The sequence below is a fragment of the Symphalangus syndactylus genome, chromosome 22, assembly GCF_028878055.3.
Source record: "Symphalangus syndactylus isolate Jambi chromosome 22, NHGRI_mSymSyn1-v2.1_pri, whole genome shotgun sequence".
NCBI lineage: Eukaryota > Metazoa > Chordata > Mammalia > Primates > Hylobatidae > Symphalangus > Symphalangus syndactylus.
In genome coordinates this window covers 20886557-20906848 of record NC_072444.2, presented here as the reverse complement: position 1 = coordinate 20906848, position 20292 = coordinate 20886557, and the positions used below count along the sequence as shown (strand labels likewise).

The 20292-nt window shown below is 50.3% G+C and overlaps 3 protein-coding genes across 8 annotated transcripts in view; 1 reads left to right on the top strand and 2 right to left on the bottom strand.

Moving 5' to 3' along the window:
• The window catches only part of SZRD1 (SUZ RNA binding domain containing 1), a 47036-nt gene extending 43704 nt beyond the window's left edge, over positions 1 to 3332 (top strand). For all 6 annotated transcript variants that reach the window (XM_063631778.1, XM_055262255.2, XM_055262254.2 and 3 more), the window contains one exon: positions 214 to 3332. In XM_063631778.1, the coding sequence (XP_063487848.1) occupies positions 214 to 316 (103 nt within the window). In that variant the 3' untranslated portion in view covers positions 317 to 3332. The remainder of the gene's footprint in view (positions 1 to 213) is intronic.
• Positions 1 to 20292, bottom strand: part of LOC129472521 (neuroblastoma breakpoint family member 1-like) — a 705345-nt gene that overhangs the window by 219102 nt on the left and 465951 nt on the right. The gene's annotated exons all lie outside the window — the stretch shown is intronic.
• SPATA21 (spermatogenesis associated 21) overlaps positions 3831 to 20292 on the bottom strand; it is a 46974-nt gene continuing 30512 nt past the window's right edge. Inside the window, 7 exon segments of the mRNA XM_055262229.2 lie at positions 3831 to 4010; positions 4521 to 4698; positions 5905 to 5979; positions 5982 to 6079; positions 16002 to 16119; positions 16243 to 16314; positions 17244 to 17381. Of these exon segments, the coding sequence (XP_055118204.1) occupies positions 3953 to 4010; positions 4521 to 4698; positions 5905 to 5979; positions 5982 to 6079; positions 16002 to 16119; positions 16243 to 16314; positions 17244 to 17381 (737 nt within the window). The 3' untranslated portion in view covers positions 3831 to 3952.

Sequence of the window (20292 nt, the reverse complement as noted above, 5' to 3'; positions counted from 1 at the left end):
TATGCCTGTAGTCCCAGCTACTCGGTAGACTGAGGTAGGAGGATCACTTGAACTCAGGAGGTGGGGGTTGCAGTGAGGAGAGATCGCACCACTGCACTCCAATCTAGGTGACAGAATGAGACTCCGTCTCAAAAATAAATAAAAAATAAAGAAATGATGGAGGACATCTATTATATCCTTCTTCAGGCCTTCCTCTGCTCTTCTTCCTTTTAGGCCAACCAGGATCTCCCAACCCGAAGACAGCAGGCAGCCCAATAATGTGATCAGACAGCCTTTGGGTCCTGATGGGTCACAAGGCTTCAAACAGCGCAGATAAATGCAGGCAAGAAAAGATGCTGCCGTTGCTGCCGTCACCGCCTCCTGGGTCGTCCGCCATGGGTTGCACTGCTGTGGCAGACAGTTGGACTTGAGCAGAGGGAACGACCTGACTTACTTGCACTGTGATCCCCCTTGCTCCGCCCACTGTGACCTTGAACCCCATGCACTGTGACCTTCCCCCTTCTCCCCCTTCCCACTGTGATTGGCACATCGACAAGGGCTGTCCCAAGTTAATGGAAAGGAAAAGAGTGGGGGTTAGGGGAAGGTTGGGGGGACCCACCAAGGACTCAGAGAGTCAGACAGTGCCACTTGGCCACTTGGGGTAAAGCCAGTGCCAGCAATAACAGTTTATCATGCTCATTAATTTGGGATTTCAAAACACAAATGAAAACTCACACCCACCCACCCCCAAGTGCATGTCTCCATCACTTAAAAAGTAAGTTCCATTTGAAAATATCCTTTCTTTTTTTTTCTTCCTATTTTTGTTTGTTTATACAAATATCTGATTTGCAAGAAAAAGTGCATGGGAGGGGTTTTAGTGGTTTAATGAATTTTTAATTAAGAAAGGGTAGTTTGGTAGTCTACTTAAAAATGTTTCTGGGAAATTCACTAGAAACATTAACCAATAGGATTTTGGTGAGCTTAGCTTCTGTATTCCTACTGCCGCCCAGAAAAGGGGCAGGGCTCTGCAGCCGCCAGGACAGATGAGCACCCCATGCCTATACCTCCCTCCCCGAGCTAAGTCCCAGGGCATCTGGGCCTTGCCTGGAGACTGGGCTAGCTCTGTAGGCTCGGAGAGCCTGGGGAGGGTGCCAACCCCACCTCTAGTATTTTGGGAGATAGGGAAAGTGAACCGACTTCCCCTTCCCATACCCCTCAGGGTGGTTCCCTACCAGCCAGGCTTACTACTTCTAGAAGAGAGCAGAGTGCCAGGGAGTGAGACTGCATCCCTGGGCTTAGAAGTGAAGGAGAGACGACTTGTTTAGTATTTTGCCATCAGCACAAGGAAAACCAGGAGAGAGTCTGCCTCCAGGACTCTGAGCCTTCTGCCTCGTATGTTCAGAAGGTGGATAGGTCTTCCCACTCCAGCATGGCGTGAACTCTTAGGGGTCTGCAGTGCTCCATCTCCATTGATGGCCCCAGCTCAGTAACTATACCTGGTACATTTCCTGTGTGCAATCAGTACCTTGAAGGCAGAACATTCTGAATAAAGTTGGAAAAAGAACAGCTTTGCTTTGCAAAGATTGATGACAGACTGGTTCCTTAGAGGCCTAGGCTACCCATCACCACTTTTTCCAGAGCGAGGGCCTGGAATAAAGGCAGTTTATCCTCTGTCCCTGGAGCCTGGGGTTTGCTTTGGCTCCTTGAGGTGGAAGAGACTAAGAGGGCAGCTGCCCAGGGCGGCTCTGTGTGTACCTGGCTCCTCTCAGGCTTCCTGATCCCTTCCGTTGCACTGCGCCTTATCCCTCAGCCAGCCAGACGACCTCCCTGCTCCTGACCAGCAGATACGTTTCGGAGTGGTTGGTGTGGTTTTTGTGATGAGGGCAGCACGTGGTGGCCAAGGTGGCAAGCTGAGTCTCACAGGCTCACTCCACCATTGGTTCCCTGTGGGAATGGTAGGCCAGGCCCAGCAAGCCATGCCCCACCACGTCCTCTCCTCCGGAGGAAGGGCCAGCTGCCAGCTGAGTCAGCAGCTAGTCCATAGCACAGCCTTATAACTATAAAGCCAGGCATTGCCCATGAGCAGAGCTGGAACCAGAGCTTCAGTCAGTAAGAGGGAGGATTACCTTCAGGAGAAGGCAAGGAAGAAAATTGGCTGCTATCTTTATAGTTCCACTGCCCTAACCAAGTGTCCACATTCTAAATGTATAGTGTCCATCCCTCATGTAATAGTGGTTTCCCACCCAAAGTGAGACTTCCTTTTAATTGGAGAAGGGTATAGAGGTAGTCCAGGTGGGAAGGCCAGAAGTGCTGGTTGCCCAGCCATTGGGACCACCTGTTCTTGCCCCACTACCCTCTAGTGGGGGGCCAAAGTAAAGGCTGGCTGGTGGGTGTCTGTGGATTGAGGATGTGGCAGGGACTGGTCCTCCCACCTCCCTCTGGCCAAAGATGGGCTTTGCCCGTTGTGTGCCTGTCACCACCCACCAGCAGTCATGACCTGGGCTTCCCAAATGGAGAGGTAGCAGGCAACGTTTTTAAAAAGAAAGAAAACAGGAAACTGTATTGTGTCGGGGGGAGACGGAAGGGAGATGAGGAAACGGTTTGGATTTTGTGTGTGGGAGGGTATTTTTTTGGGGGTAGTTGTCTATAACTTTCCTAAGTGCTTTTTTTCCTTTTCTTTTTTAAAGTAAGTTGCAGGCTTTGGCTTGGAAAACCCCAGGGGGATGGGGGCAGAAACCTGAGGCTGCTGCCCCTTTATCTGCCTTCACGGTACTGTCCCCTTCCCCCAGTTCCTCCCTGACCCCATGGGCCAGGCCTCAGACCTTCCAGCTAACCGCTTCCCATGAGCCACTACTCTGATGTCAGCCTATAACCAAAGGAGCTGGGGGGTCCAGGCCTGGTGACCAACCTTTCTCAGCCCACTCAATCAGGGTGCTCCCCACCTGCAGGCAGGAGGCAACACCCTATCTGCTACCATCAGCCCCTTCCAGAGCCCATCTGCCCCGCCCAGCCCTGCCCTGCCCTGCCCAGCCCAGCCATACCCTGCTCTGCCCCATCTGGGGGTGCCCTGCTCAGGGATGGGCTGGCAGGGCTGTACCCAGCCTCCCTGGTAAGCAGAGACTCAAGAAACCTCTGGGGTCCTGTTTTCTGGTCGTGTGATCCCAGGGGTGCACATGGGCCCCTTGGGTGTCTGAACAGAAGGGCATGGGAGGGAGGGCCGCACCCCTGCAGTCTTACTCTGCTGGTGTAGCGGGCAGCTGCCTACTCCCACCCCACCCTGCACCGCGGGCTCCTGAATCGGCAGATTAAGCATTTTATAAATTGTATTTTAAATACATGTTTTAAACTTGTCAGATCTTTGTCCTCATTTCAGTCCCTGTCCTCTACCTCTTGCTGTGGCCGCTTATTTAGCCATGGGAGATTTCCCTCTGCCCAGTCCCAGGGAAAGACTGTCTTTGGTAAAATACGAGGCTGGGTGGTATGTGGGTTGAGGGGAAAGGACCCACCCCTCTTAGGGCTCCCAGAGAGTGAGAGCCCTGGGTCCTGGGCTCTGTCGGGGGAGCATGGTAGAGGCCACCTCCTGTTCTTCCACAGGGCCTGTCTTAGAGCCAGTGGAGAGAGAACGGCTGCTTTTGTGGGGCTCCCAGTCCAGAGGGGGAAGCGCTCACCTGAGGAGAGGCCTAGCCCTGCGCTTTGAGAAGGTACAGAAGGTCAAGACTTTGCGTGCAGGGGCACCTGTAGCGGAAACTCCAACCCTGGGCAGGGCTTTGAGGTAGAACCCTGCACTCTGAGAGCTCAGTGGTGGCTGGGGTGACAGCTTGAGGGCCTTCCTTGGCAAGAGGCACAGAGGCTGAAGTTACTGATGTTTATTAGCTTACCAGGCTACAAAAGCAAATCCCAGCAGCAGCTCCTGCTTGGTGGCCCATCTGTCTGCAGGCCTTGAGCAGCTGCCTAGAGTCAGGCCTCCAGAGGGTCAGTGGGTTCGAGCTGGCACAGAGCTGAGCCACTTTCTGCTGTCAGAGTTGTGTTCCCTGGGGAGAGGAATGGGGCAGAAGGGTGGGAGACATTTGGCCCTTTCCCTGTCTGCCAGTATATGAGCCATCTGTGTATGCCCAAATGAGGAGAGGAGGCCTCCCCTCAGAAATGGTGAAGCCAGCAGTTGGGCTTAGGAGCCTGATCTCAAGTCCGGGGCTCCCTTCCCCAGCGGCCTGGAGGGGGGACTGCTGCAGGAGACGCTTCCCTCTGCCCAGGTGCACAGTCTGCTAGTCCTAATATGGAACCGTAGGGAACTTGTAGCACTCAGGTGCCACTGAGTCCTGGACACAGGAAAGCAGAAGCACTCGCTTCAGTGGAACAATCTGCCAGGTACACAGGCCCTCAACAGAAGTTTGTCTTCTTCGCCTTTCACCCTTTCTCCTCCCTGGAGCAAGCAGCCTCAGGTATGATCTCTTAGAAAGATGGATTCCCAGGCATTAGGCCAGGGACCTCTTAAGGAAGGATCTGGAAGGGCCCGGGCTGAGGCCCTTTCTCTGGGCACCCACCTGTTTCCTTGAGATCCTGACTGGAAGAAGGGGCTACGGATGTCAGGATCCAGGCCAGGGGGTGTGCACTGGTCTGGCGCATAGTGGTTGCTCGGCTTCCTACGGACCATCTTCTTGTCCAGCCACGGGCAGAGTGGGATGCAGGGCACCTGGGCATAGGGGCTCTGCAGGTTGGGAGCTGGTGAAGAAGAAGGCAGAAGGGGGAATGCTTCAGAGCATCCCCAGCCTTGGGAAGCAGGCAGATTCAAGTGAAATCCTGGCTTTGCTGCATAATGAGCTGAGTGGTTTGGGGCAAGTCACTTAACCTCTCTAAGCTTCTGAGCTGGAGGTGATAGTGGTACCCACCTCATAAAAGTTGATGATGAGGATTAAAGGAGAAATATATGTGAAGCACTCAGCTCAGTGCTGCACACAGAATCAGAGCTGGTAACAGCTTAACAAGGAGCAGAGGTCTTTGTGATGGGTGCAGGCAAAGTCCAGTAGGCATACTCTAGAAAGACTGCAAAGCTCCTATCCTGTTACTTGGCACACAGTAGGAGTCTAATAAATGGTACCTGGGGGAAGGGAGGCAGGCTTGCCCAGTGCAAAGAGCATTGGTTTTGGGGTCAGACCTGGATATAAACTCCCCTTTCCAAAAAACTAGGGGCATTGGGCAAATTGCTTAATTTTATCAGTTTCATTTTTCTTTTTTCTTTTTTTTTTTTTTTGAGATAGAGTTTTGCTCTTGTCACCCTGGCTGGAGTGCAATGGCGTGATCTTGGCTCACTGCAACCTCCATCTCCCGGGTTCAAGCGATTCTCCAGCCTCAGCCTCTGGAGTAACTGGGATTACGGGCGCTCACCACCACGCCCAGCTAATTTTTTTAGAGATAGGAGTTCACCATGTTGGCCAAGATGGTCTCGAACTTCTGACCTCAGGTGATCCGCCCACCTCGGCCTTCCAAAGTACTGGGATTACAGGTATGAGCCACCACGCCCGGGTCAGTTTCATTTTTCTAATCTGTAAAATGGGGTAAATACATGATTATGAGTATTAAATTCTAGAGCATCTGCAAAGGGCCTAGCACAGTGGGCACTCAATAAACAGTGAGCTGGGATTGCTAATCTCTACAGCTGTTCTTTCTCAGTCCTAGCTCATGGGACCAACCTGTGCTCAGGATAAGGCAGGAGGGGAGGAGTCCAATGCAGGAGGCCATTGTCATAGGCCTGGATGGAAAATAGTGATTATCAGCCTGTTTTCCGATGTACACAGTTAAGCCCAAAGTGGGAAACTGGCCTCTCAGCTCCCTTGGCCTGGCTGCCTGAGGGCCCAAGGAAAGGTGACCAGATGGGCAAGAGAGCAAAGCCCCAACCCTAGCCCATCCCACCCTGCCCAGGGCCCTCACCAGAGTTCTGCTGCTTCAGTCGGCTCAGGATACTGAGGACCTTTCATTCTGGGACTTCTGAGCTCTCTTCTTGCTGGGGTTGTAGGGAAGCTTCTTCTGCAACTGCAGCCAGCCTGTGGTCACTTCCATCTCTTGGGCCTTGCAGGTGCCTTCCTTCAGCTTTTTCTGGTAGTAGCTGGGGAGGCAGTGCCCACCCGTTTCAGCCTGGCAGTGTTTAATTCACCCTTCTCCTCCTCAGCCCCTATCTCTCTGGCCAGCTCTGGAGCAGGAACACAAGCCTAGGAGTCAGGAAACCTGGATTCTAGTCCCAGCTGAGCCCTTACCTTTCTGTGACCATGAGCAAGTCACTGCCCTGCTCTGGGCCCCAATCGCCCTGTGTAAAATGGAGGGAAGGGTTTCTCTACCCTGTCAATGCAAGTGACTTGACTTCTCTGAGCTTCAAGTTTCCGTTGGGTAAAACAGATCAGGCAGTTCACATGCCGTAGGATTAAATAACAAGGATGAATTAACAAGGCCCATCAAGCACGCAGCATGGTGTCTGGCACATGGAAAATGCTTTGTACATGTTACCTATTATTTTGGGGAGGGGCGTGGTGGGGAGACAGAGTCTCACTCCATTGCCCAGGCAGGAGTGCAGTGGCGTGAACATGGCCTCACTACAGCCTCAAACTCCTGGGCTCAACTGATCCTCCTGCCCTAGCCTCTCGAGTAGTTGGGACCATAGGCACCAACCACCACACCCAGCTGATTTTTTTATTTTGTATAGAGACGTGGTCTCACTGTGTTGCCCAGGCCAGTCACAAACTCCTTGCCTCAAGCAATCCTTACACCTTGGCCTCCCAGAGTGTTGGGATTACAGGCATGAGCCACTGCATTACCTATGATTACCTGTGATTTTATCACTGATACATTCACTTAGATGTGCAAGTACTTATCTGTGCAATTAACTCCTGCTCATCTTCCAGATTTCAAGTTAAGGACTCTGCTCCAGAAAGTCTTCTCTGTCCTATCCCCACCCCTACCCTACAGAGTAGCTAGGCTCCTGCTGGAGGCCCCCTGCAACCTGTAGTTACCCAATTATAGCCCGCAACCCACTTGATTTTCTTAACTCACTGCTTGCCTTTTCCCCCACTAGACTGCAACATCATTCATTCAGTAAGTATTCACTGAATGTTCGCTGTGTCCTGGCCACTCTTAGAAGTGATTGGAAAAGAGTGGGGAAAGAGACATCCACACAGGGTCCCTGTATCATAGCCTCAGCCCCACCTCTTACTCCAGCCGTCTACTAACACCATGGGCCAAGGGTGCCACAGTGGCCACTTTCACACAGGCTTCAACTAGCTTTGCACAGGGACAACCCTACGGGTCTCACCTCAGGCCTGAGCCTCTTGCTTCCTGCCCCAGGGATTCTCTGACACACGTGCAACCCAAAAGTGCAGGAGAGTTAAGAACCTGTGGGGCACCCTTGCCAAAGATGTTAGTAGATGAGCTATACAGGCTTTTCCCTTTCTTCTCCTGGCAGTTCTGAGCTGCCATTCTTTTTTTTTTTTTTGAGATGGAGTTTCGCTCTTGTTGCCCAAGCTGGAGTGCAGTGGTGCAATCTCGGCTCACAGCAACCTCCGCCTCCCAGGTTCAGGTGATTCTCCTGCCTCAGCCTCCCGAGTAACTGGAATTACAGGCATCCGCCACCATGCCCGGCTAATTTTTGTATTTTTAGTAGAGACGGGGTTTCATCAGGTTGGCCAGGCTGGTTTTTTCTTCTGAGACGGAGTCTCGCCCTGTTGCCCAGGCTGGAGTGCAATGGCAAGATCTCAGCTCACTGCAACCTCTGCCTCCCAGGTTCAAGCAATTCGCCTGCCCCAGCCTCCTGAGTAGCAGGGATTACAAGTGCACGCCACCACGCCCAGCTAATTTTTTTGTATCTTTAGTTTAGACGGGGTTTCACCATGTTGGCCAGGCTGGTCTCAAACTCCTGACCTTGTGATCCACCTGCCTTGGCCTCCCAAAGTGCTGGGATTACAGATGTGAGTCACCGCACCTGGCCCTGAGCTGCCATTCTTAGTCTCCTCAGAAGATCCTGGGAGGTGCTTGACTCAGTAACACATCCTTGAATTGGCTCCTCCTCCTTTGCGGCACCCGTTCCCTTACTCCTGCCTCGTGGGATCGTTTCCCACATCAACTACCTGGACACAGGCCTACTGGCAGAGTCAGACCATAAACAAATAAATAAAAATACAGGCCGGGCATGGTGGGGCTCATGCTTGTATTCCCAACACTTTGGGAGACCAAGGTGGGAGGATCACTTAAGCCCAAGAGTTTGAGACCAGCCTGGGCAACATAGTGAGACACCCCTGCAAGAAATTTTAAAACTAGCATGGCGACATGTGCCTGTAGTCCCAGCTACTCAAGAGGCTGACGCGAGAGGATTGCTTGAGCTGGGAGGTCAAGGCTGCAGCGAGCCATCATCATGCCACTGCACTGCGGCCTGGGCGATGACAGAGCAAGGCCCTGTCTCAAGAAAAGTGCCATGTTAGGAGTGATGGGTGCCCTGAGGAAACGTAGAAGGGTAGGAGGTAGCGATAAGGGGCTATTTTGCTCAAAGTGATAAGCAAAGGTCTCAGAGGTGACATTTGAACAGGATGGGGAGGAAACAAACTGAATGGGTATCTGGAAGAAGAGTTCAGGCAGAGGAGTGGCCTGTGAAAAGGCTGGGGGGTGCAGGAAAAGCTTGGGACAGCAAGGAGACTGGAGAGGCTACAGCCTGATGTGTGAGTGGTGGAGAGGAAGAGATACAGGCAGTGAGATGGCAGGGCCACAGCATCTGGGGCTTTGTAGGCAGTGATGAGGGATGGGCATGCTACTCAAGAGTGTTGGGAAGCCTTAGGGCTAAAGCTGATGGCTCTGCTAGGGCCTCTGCCTATCTTTGGGGCCTAGGATTTGCGGTTTTAATGGGCCTCATACACAGAAGATAGAAAACTAATTCCAGGGCCCTCACGTGGTGCAAGGTTGGCTCCTAGATCCCTGTATAAAACTGAAACTCCCAAAAGGCAACACTCTGAGTGAAATATATGGACTAGAAAATAACTTCACCCCTCAGGAGCCAACAGGACACAGCAGTGTGTGCAACTTTCTCAGTCACAATTTCAGAGGAAATTCCTTGCTCTCTGCTTCCTCTTTTCCCCTTCTTGTGGACTTGAATTCAGGTGTGTTGCTGATAAGTTGGTTTAGGATTGACTAGGGAATAATGGAACAATAAATTGGAAACAAACTCAGTGCCTCGGTAACTTTGTCTTCCTGCCTGCTTCCTCTAAACCGTCAGTGTAAGAGAGTAAACTCCTATCTTTTTGAACTACAGTATATTGGGGTTTATTCCTTAACTAAGACACCAGCCTAAAATTCTATACCCAGCTAAACTGTCCAGTAAGTGTGAGGCTAGAATAAACACATTTGTAGATATAGATAATCTTAGTATTACCTCCTATGCATCCTTTCACAGGAAGCTACTGGAGGACATGTTCTTTCAAAGTGAGAACATAAACCAAAAAAGAGAAAGATGTGATTACAGAAAGCGGGAGATCCTGGCCAGGCGCAGTGGCTCACACCTATAATCCCAGCACTTCGGGAGGCTGAGGCAGGAGGATCAACTGAGGTCAGGAGTTCGAGACCAGGCTGGCCAACATAGTGAAACCCCTGTCTCTACTAAAGATACAAAAATTAGCTGGGCATGGTGGCACATGCCTGTAATCCCAGCTACTCGGGAGACTGAGACAGGAGAATCGCTTGAACCCAGGAGGCGGAGGTTGCAGTGAGCCGAGATGGCGCCACTGCACTCCAGCTTGGGCAACAAGAGCAAAATTTGGTCTCAAAAGAAAAAGAAAGCAGGAGATATAATGCTGGAGAGAGGTGAAGGAAAAGGAAGATGATGAAGAGAGATCCCATAATGGCAGTGCAAATGCCATAAACCACACCTGGTCAAATAAAATTTCTAAACATGAAAAATACAATACCTGGCCAGGTGCAGTGGCTCACTGTTCTTTGAATGACTGTGATTTTTTTCCTGAAAACTGGACATTTGAATCTAATAATGTGGTAACTATGAATATAAGATTCTCTCCTTTCCTCAGTTTGCTGTTTTTTGTTATTGTTTATTTATTTATTTATTTTTATTGTTGTTGTTGATCTGTGCCAAAGATCATCCTAAGGTATAAACTTAAGGTCTTCTCAGGTCTTCTCAGCCTAGCACTTTGGGAGGCTGAGGCAGGAGGATTACTTGAGCCCAGTTCAAGACCAGCCTGGGCAACATGGCAAAACCCTGTATCTACAAAAAAATACAAGAACAGGCCGGGCGCGGTGGCTCAAGCCTGTAATCCCAGCACTTTGGGAGGCCGAGGTGGGCGGATCACGAGGTCAGGAGATCGAGACCATCCTGGCTAACACAGTGAAACCCCATCTCTACTAAAAATACAAAAAATTAGCCGGACGTGTTGGCAGGCGCCTGTAGTCCCAGCTACTCGGGAGGCTGAGGCAGGAGAATGGCATGAACCCGGGAGGCGGAGCTTGCAGTGAGCCGAGATCGCGCCATTGCACTCCCGCCTGGGAGACAGAGCAAGACTCCGTCTCAAAAAAAAAAAAAAAAATACAAGAACAGGCCGGCGCAGTGGCTCACGCCTGTAATCCCAGCACTTTGGGAGGCCGAGGCAGGCGGATCACGAAGTCAGGAGTTCAAGAGCGGTCTGGCCAACGTAGTGAAACCCTGTCTCTACCAAAAATACACAAAAAATTAGCCGGGTGTGGTGGTGTGCGCCTGTAATCCCAGCTACTCAGGAGGCTGAGGCAAGAGAATTGCATGAACCCGGGAGGTGGAGATTGCAGTGAGCCAAGATCGTGCCACTGCCCTCCAGCCTGGGCGACAGAACGAGACTCCATCTCAAAAAAAAAAAAAAAAAAAATACAAGAACAACAATACCCAAAATGAAAAATTCACTGGATGGATTTAAGATCAGATTAGGGGAAGATGGTGGAGTGGGAAGCACCAGGAATCTGCCTTCAAACCTACACAACAATTGCACTGGCAGAATCTGTCATATACTGTTTTGGAACTCTGGAGTCTTGCACCATCCAGGGGAAGGTTTGGATGGCGAATTGCAGTTAATTTTGGTCAAGTTAAGCTTTTAGCACAATATCAGCTATTTATCTTCCATTTCCAGCCCCTGGGAGGCAGATGTGCATGCATTCCGGAGCAGCTTCGCTTGTCAGGGTAGGCAAAAAGGACCCTGTCCTCCAAAATACTGGGAATTGTGCTCTGATCACTAATGGCTGCTTCTGAAAACAAAGGTGCAAAGAGATGGGCTCTGCAAAGGTGCAAGGAGGGGCTGTTGCACCTCCCCACATTGTTGCAAGCCCTTGTCCCTGTGTTTTTTTGTTTGTTTTTGGTAAGCCATGCACCCTTCCAGATGAAGTGACTTCCAGGAAATTTAAAGGGCCAGTGCCCTTTTCCCCACTTCATTTTTCTCTTTTCACCCTTTTCGGAGGCAGACATTAAAGACTAAGAGATTCAGAAGCAACTGCATATATGGGGGAAAGTTAGAAAGTAACCCCAGTTCCTAGGGAAAGGCACAGGCTCAGAAAAGACCTGAGAAGACCTTAAGTGTATACCTTAGACTGCTCTTTGGCACAGAGACAGCCTACAACAACAACAATAACAAAAATAAATAAGCAAACAATAACAACAGCAAACTGAGGAAGGGGGAGAATCTTATTTTCATAGTTACCACATTATTAGATTCAAATGTCCAGTTTTCAGCAAAAAATCATAGTCATTCAAAGAAACAGGAAAGCATGGCCATTTAAAGGAAAAAAATCAACAGAAACAGTCCCTGAAGAGTACCTGACAGCAGATCTAGACAAAATCTTTATAAAACAACTCTCTTAAAGATGCTCGGGCCAGGCGCGGTGGCTCACGCTTGTAATCCCAGCACTTTGGGAGGCCGAGGCGGGCGGATCACGAGGTCAGGAGATCGAGACCACGGTGAAACCCCGTCTCTACTAAAAATACAAAAAAAAAAAAAATTAGCCGGGCGTGGTGGCGGGCGCCTGTAGTCCCAGCTACTCGGAGAGGCTGAGGCAGGAGAATGGCGTGAACCCGGGAGGCGGAGCTTGCAGTGAGCCGAGATTGCGCCACTGCACTCCAACCTGGGCGACAGAGCGAGACTCCGTCTCAAAAAAAAAAAAAAAAAAGATGCTCGGAGAACTGAAGGAAGACTTGGAGAAAAGAAAACAATGTATAAACAAGATGGAAATACAAAAGAGATAAAAAAAAATTCCAAACAAGAAACCAAAAAGATTGTGGAGTTGAAAAGTACGATAATTGAAATGAAAATTTTACTAGAGGGATTCAAGTTAGATTTGAGCAGGCAGAAGAATCTGTAAACCTGAAGATGGGACAATGGAATATCAAGTCTGAGGTAGAGAATGAAAAAATAATTGAAGAGGCCAGGCGCGGTGACTCACGCCTGTAATTCCAGCACTTTGGGAAGCTGAGGTGGGCGGATCACCTGAGGTCAGGAAATCAAGACCAGCCTGGCCAACATGGTGAAACCCCGTCTCTACTAAAAATAGAAAAATTAGCTGGGCATGGTGGTGGGTGCCTGTAATCCCAGCTCCTCTGGAGGCTGAGGCAGGAGAATCCCTTGAACCCGGAGGCGGAGGTTGCAGTGTGCCAAGATCGCGCCATTGCATTCCAGCCTGAGTGACACAGCGAGACTCTGTCTCAAAAAATAATAATAAATAATTGAAGAAAAGTGAACCCCAGAACTTTGGGAGGCTGAGGTGGGCAGATCGGTTGATGTCAGGAATTTGAGACCAGCCTGGTCAACATGGTGAAACCCCATCTCTACTAAAAATACAAAAATTAGCCGGGCGTGGTGGTGCGCCCTTGTATCAGCTACTCCAGAGGCTGAGGCAGGAGAATTACTTGAACCCGGGAGACAGAAGTTGCAGTGAGCCGAGATTGTGGCATTGCACACCAGCCTGGGCAACGAGCAAAACTCTGTCTCAAAAATAAATAAAATAAAATAAATAAAATAAAGCTGAGTGGGTGCCAAAGAAATAGAAAGAATGAATAAGATCCACTATTAGATAGCACAACAGGGTGACTATAGTCAATAATAATTTAATTGTATATTTAAAAGTAACTAAAAGAGGCCGGGCATGGTGGCTCACACCTGTAATCACAGCACTATGGGAGGCCAAGGCACGTGGATCACCTGAGGTCAGGAGTTCAAGACCAGCCTGGCCAACATGGAGAAACACCATCTCTACTAAAAATACAAAAATTAGCCAGGGTTGGTGGTGGGTGCCTGTAATCCCAGCTACTTGGGAGACTGAAGCAAGATAATTGCTTGAACCTGGGAGGCAGAGCTTGCAGTGAGCTGAGATTGCATCATTGCACTCCAGCATGGGCGACAGAGCGAGACTGTCTCAAAAAAAAAAAAAAAATATATATATATATATACACACACACACACACACACACACACATACAGTGGATACTCCAGCTTAGGCAACAGATCAAGACTTCAGGGGTAAACATCTCCTGAGGCATTTATCCTTTATGTTACAAACAATCCAATTATACTCTTAGTTATTTTATTTTATTTTGAGGCAGAGTTTTGCTCTTGTTGCCCAGGATGGAATGCGCTGGCGCGATCTCAGCTCACTGTAACCTCCGCCTCCTGCGTTCAAGCGATTCTCTCCTGCCTCAGCCTCCCGAGTAGCTGGGATTACAGGCACCCACTGCCACGCCCAGCTAATTTTTGTATTAGTAGTAGAGACGGGGTTTCACCATGTTGGCTAGGCTGGTTTCAAACTCCTGACCTCAGGTGATCTACCCACCTCAGCCTCCCAAAGTGCTAGAATTACAGGCGTGAGCCACCACACCTGGTTGGAAAAAAAGATCTCTTGTCTTTGGAGTTGCTAAATTGATCTTGCTGGAACAGGCTGCACTCATTCCCCTTTCCCTGGCCTATGTAGAAAAGGCCTAGTTTGTGGTAGGAAAAAAATTAGTCCAACTTACTGATTGGCAAGGACAAGCCTTTGTGTGACTCACTGAGAGGAGACCCCAGCAGGCTGAGAGCCTGGTTCCTACAAGCTCAATTCTGTGAGATACGCTCCTGTCCTCATATCCTTCCATCACTCGCATTGAAGTTGAGGAAATATGCCCTCATTTTACAGATGAAGAAACTGAATCTTGAGAGAAAGCAACTTGCCCAAGGCTGCAGAACTAGTAAGAGGCACAGACAGAACTCCAAATTCTTTCTTTCTTTTCTTTTTTTTTTTTTTTTGCGACGGAATCTCTGTCACCCAGACTGGAGTACAGTGGTGGCATCTCAGCTCACTGCAACCTCCGCCTCCTGAGTTCACGCCATTCTCCTGCCTCAGCCTCCCGAGTAGCTGGGATTACAGGCGCCCGCCACCACGCCCAGCTAATTTTTTGTATTTTTAGTAGAGACGAGGTTTCACCGTGTTAGCCAGGATGGTCTGGATCTCCCGACCTTGTGATCTGCCTGCCGCCGCCTCCCAAAGTGCTGGGATTACAGGCATGAGCCACCATGCCTGGCTTTTCTTTTCTTTTTTTTAAGAGTTGGACTTTTCTGTCAACGAGGCTGGAGTGCAGTGGTGCCATCATAGCTCACTGCAGCCTCAAACTCCGGGGCTCAAGCAGCCCTTCCCCTTTAGCCTCCTGAGTGGCTAGACTACAGGCACACACCACCTTGCCCAGCAACAAAGTGCCTTTTGGCTGGATGTAGTGGCTCATGCCTGTAACCCCAGCACTTTGGGAAGCCGGGCATGATGGCACACGCCTGTAGTCCCAGCTACTAGGGAAACTGAGGTGGGAGGATCGATTGAGCCCAGAAGGTCGAGGCTGCAGTGAGTCGTGATTGTATCACTACACTCCAGCCTGGGCGACAGAGCAAGACCCAGCCACCTCTGCTGAAAGCTAGCATTTATTGAGCAACAAGCATTAAAATATGTTCATTTCAAAGACAGGAAATGGAGGCTTAGGCTCCTCTGAGGCATGAGGGCCTGAAATTGCTATTTGAAGATCAACTGGACTGTTCTGGCTTCAGCCTTTGCTTCTAGCCCTGGAATGTTCATGTTGTTTCACCTATGGCTATCTCTTCCTTAGATGAACCACTACCTACCTACGCACCCACCTGCCCTGGAGACACATGGAGGCTTTTGTGTCTTCTGACCCAGATAGGGTCCATCAAATTCCTTTCCTGGGACTGCTCGGTGGGTGCTGCAGGAAAGAATTCCTCTTGCTGCACTAGGAGAGTGTGAGCATGGGGCCGCCAGCTACCATCCCTCCCTCTGTAGGGAGAGCCTAGCTGAGCTCAAAGCCAATGCGCACAGACATGGATAGGTGGAGAGAGAAAGACTTACTGGTATCATCTGGTCTCTGGGATCCTGCTAGTCCTGAGGCCCCAACCAGTAATTTGAGCCATACATTCCCCTTTTGCTTAAGCCAGTTTTATTCTAGTTTTTTTCGCTTTTTTTTCTTTTTTCTTTTTTTTTTTTTTTGAGACGGAGTCTCGCTCTGTCACCCAGGCTGGAGTGCAGTGGCGCAATCTCGGCTCATTGCAAGCTCCGCCTCCCTGGTTCACGCCATTCTCCTGCCTCAGCCTCTCCGAGTAGCTGGGACTACAGGCGCCCACCACCACGCCTGGCTAATTTTTTGTATTTTTAGTAGAGACGGGGTTTCACCGTGGTCTCGATCTCCTGACCTCGTGATCCGCCCGCCTCAGCCTCCCAAAGTGCTGGGATTACAAGCGTGAGCCACCGCGCCCGGCCTTTTTTTTTTTTTTTTTTTTTTTTTGAGATAGTGTCTCACTCTGTCACCCAGGCTGGAGTGCAGTGGCTCAATCTCTGCTCACTGCAAGCTCCCCCTCCTGGATTCAAGCGATTCTCGTGCCTCAGCCTCCAGTTTCTTTCACTTGTGACTAAAAGTCGTAACTACCAAAAGTTCTCGGTGCCAAAATGCTAGATGCCACCTCTGTGTCCACAACCCTTCACCCCCAACAACCAGCCCCACTCACTTTGTGATTTCCTTTAAGACTGCCTCTGGTAAGGCCAGCGTCTCTACCAGCAGGGACAGGATCTCAAAGAATAGAGTGTGGGGGTTGTGGGGAGCCATGTCCGACAGGGCATTCTGTTCTGGAGACATGGGATAGTGGCTGCCATTACCACTGGGCAGTCCTGAATACCCTCTCCTCTCCCCGCAACCAACCTCCCAGCCCCTCCTCCAGTTCTGACTACACTGGGCTCATCCCTGCTCACCCACAGAGCAGAAGAAGCGTCTGGTGTCTGTCATCACAGCCAAGAAGTCTTTGAAGTCCACATGACGATCTCCTGTGGAGGCCAGATGAGTAGGGTGGGCAGGGACCTTCGGAGCAGGTCCATGCCTTGCAGCCCAGGCGTGGTTATTAGAAGTTACTGTCTGGGTCTGATTATCAAGCAGTGCATACTCAATGCAGAAAACATGGGGCACACAGGAAAGTACAAGCTGAAAGTGCTCAGACCTGTAATCCCAGCACTTTGGGAGGCCGAGGTGCATGGATCACCTGAGGTCAGGAGTTCGAGACCTACCTGGCCAACATGGTGAAACCCCATCTCTACTAAAAATACAAAAATTAGCTAGGAGTGTTGGCACACACCTGTAATCCCAGCTACTTGGGAGGCTGAGGCAGGAGAATTGCTTGAACCTGGGAGGCAGAGGTTGCAGTGAGCCAAGATCGTGCCACTGCACTCCAGCCTGGGCGACAGAGCAAGACTGTTGCACAAACAAACAAACAAAAAACAAAACCAAAAAAAGCAAAAAAAAAAAAATTGTTAAGAATTTCTATGATGTTGGGTGTGGTGGCTCACGCCTGTAATCCCAGCACTTTGAGAGGCTGAGGCAGGCAGATCCCTTGAGTCCAGGAGTTTGAGACCAGCCTGGGCAACAAAGACCCCATCTCTACAAAAAAATAAAAAATTAGCTGGGCATGGTAGTGCACCTATAGTCCCAGTTACTCAGGAGGCTGAGGTGGCAGGATTGCTTGAGCCTAGGAGGTCGAGGCTGTGGTGAGCAGGGATCACAGCATTACACTCAGCCTGAGCAACAGAACCAGACCTCATCTCAAACAACGAGAACAACAAAGGCATTTCTAGACTGTGACAGCAGAGCATTAAACCAAGCACAGGATCCTTTAGTTGCAGAGCCTCATGCAACTGCACAGGTTTCAAGCCAGTGAAGCAGGCCCTGCCTGGGACGCAGAGTGGAGCCCTCTGCCACTCACCATTGACATCAGCACTCATCAGGGCGTCCTCCACCTGGGCCGGCGTCACGGAAAAGCCCATTAGGAGCAGGATGTTCTTCAGGCTCTGTGCATCCACCTCACCAGGGCCATTGAAGATCTCGAAGTAGCTGCGGAAGGCTGTGGGGAGGGCAGGGTTATGTGGGGTGGGGGCATTTCTTGTTTCCCTCGTTCATCCCATCACCCCAACCACCCTCCTGCCAGCCTCCTCCACCATCAAAAGTGAAAATAAAAGAGCTGGGTGTGTTGCCTCACGCTTGTAATCCCAACATTTTGGGAGGCTGAGGCGGGTGGATCACTTGAGTTCAGGAGTTCAAGACCAGCCTGGCCCACATGGTGAAACCCTGTCTCTACTAAAAATACAAAACTTAGCTGGGTGTGGTGGTGCATGCCTGTTGTCCCAGCTACAACACTCAGCTAGGCTGAGACAGGAGGATTGCTTGAGCCTAGGATTTCAAGACCAGCCTTGGCAACACAGGGAGACCCCATCTCTACTAAAAATAAAAATGAAAAAAAAAAAAAGCTGGGCATGGTGGTGCACTCCTGTAGTCCCAGCTACTGGGGAGGCTCAGACAGTAGGATCCCTTGAGCCCAGGAGATCAAGGAAGTAGTGAGCCATGATCACACCACTGCACTCCAGCTGGATCAACAGAGTAAAACCCTCTATTGACTCCAACCCAGATTTTGCCATGGGGCTGAGAAACCTGACACCACACAATCTGACTAGTACATGGCCTTTGTATCAGTTGGTGCTGCCCTGGGACATTCTCAGACCCTTCCCATCCTCGCTCTGGTCCACACAATGCAGCGATCCTTGCGACCTTGTCCATCCAGATAGGTGACCAAGGTCTAGGGCACAGACTTAGTCAGAAAAACTGTCCAGTCATCTAACCTCTGAGCCTCAGTTTCCCCATTGTTACAACAGGAATAAGCATTCTACTCTTTTGAGAACATGGCTATAAAGAGCCTAGTCCAGTGTCTGGCACATAGTAGGGTGCCCTAAAGTGGGTGGGCTACTGGCGCTGAGTGGAGGCCACTAATTAGCTGAGCTGTTGGCACCCAAACAAAACCCTTGACCTGGATTTGGAACAGACAGCAGGGTGAGTCAAGGGGACCACAGCCCTTTTTTCTTTTCTTTTTTTTTTTTTTTGGTGAGACGGAGTCTCACTCTGTCATCCAGGCTGGAGTACAGTGGTGGAATCTCGGCACACTTTAACCTCTGCCTCCCGGGTTCATGTGATTCTCCTGCCTCAGCCTCCCAAAGTGCTGGAGTTACAGGCATGAGCTGCTGTGCCTGGCCTGGCTCTGCCATTTAATAAGCTGGATTGCTCTTATGTTGAAGCCCTAACCCCCAGTACTTCCAAACGTGCCTGTATTTGAAGATAGGGCCTTTAAAGAGATGATTAAATTAAAAAGAGGCCTTTAGGGTGGGCCCTAATCCAATCCAGCTGGAGTCCTCATACAAAAAGAAAATTTGGGCTAGGTGCGATGGCTTACGCCATCCACCCAGCACTTTGGGAAGCTGAGGCAGTAGAATCACTTGAGTCCAGGAGTCTGAGACCAGCCTGGGCAACATAAGAGACTCCATCTCTACAAAAATTTTAGAAATTAGCCAGCCACAGTGGCACATGCCTGTAGTCCCAGCTACTCAGGAGGCTGAGGTGGAAGGATTACTTGAGCCCTGGAGGTGGAGGTTGCAGTGAGGTAGGATCACATCACTGCACTCCAGCCTGGGCGACAGAGCAAGGGCCCTGTCTCAAATAAATAAATAATAAATGCAAATTTGGACACACAGATACCAGGGTTGCCCATTCACAGATGAAAGACCATGTGAGGACAGTGGGAAGACAGCTGTCTGCAGGCCAAGCAGGGAGGCCACAGAAGAAAGCAACCTGCCAACACCCTGATCTTGGACTTGCAGCCTGTGACAAAAGAAATGTCTGCTGTTTCAACCATCCAGTCTGCGGTCCTTTGTTAAGGCAGCCCGTGCTGACTGGGACGGTGGGCATGGGCAAGTTGCTGCACTCATGTGAGCCTCTATTTCCATACCTGTACGATGGCCATGACAACAGTGCACCCTCTTGGAGATAGTCTATGAACTCAGTGCTGGCACACAATAGCCTCTGTTAGCCTGGAAGTCTCTGACAAACAGCGCTGAATGGTAGGGAGGAGGTGGGGCTAGGATTGGTGTTGGGGCACGTGGTGACCTGTCGTGCGCAGGCACATCACAGAAGGAAAAACCAGAGCAACTCTCAGAAGCAGGTGTGATCGCTCAGAATGCCTGGTGGTTTGAGCCACTGGAACAGGGCAGTCGGCCCTTTAATTACCAGACAGGGATTGGGAGCTGTGGGACCTTGAGTCTCTGAGTCAAAGTGGCGCGTTGTTCATGAACTGCTCAAGGAGGTGGGGCAGAGAGAGCTGCACTTAGGAAGGTGGCTAGGGAGTTGTATATCATAATTATTATTACTATTATTATTATTATTATTATTATTATTGAGACGGAGTCTCTCTCTGTCACCCAGGCTGGAGTGCAGTAGCGTGATCTCGGCTCACTGCAACCTCCGCTTCCCAGGTTCAAGCGATTCTCGTGCCTCAGCCCCCTGAGTAGCTGGGATTACAGGTGCCCGCTGCCACACCCAGCTAATTTTTGTATTTTTAGTAGAAACAGGGTTTCACCATGTTGGTCAGGCTGGTCTCAGACTCCTGACCTCGTGATCCACCTGCCTAAGCCTCCCAAAGTGCTGGGATTACAGGTGTGAACCACTGCTCCCGGTTGGAGTTGTATATTATTTTATTTTTAAGAGACAGAGTCTTGCTCTGTCGCCCAGGCTGGAGTGTAGTGGCATAATCATAGCCCACCATAACCTCGAACTCCTGAGCTCAAGTGATCCTCCCACCTCAGCCTCCTGGGTAGCTGGGACTACAGGCTCATGCCACCATGTCTGGCTAATTTTTAAATTTTTTGTAGATATGGGGGTCTTACTATGTTGCTTAGGCTAGTCTTGAACTCCTGGCCTCAAGCGATCCTCCT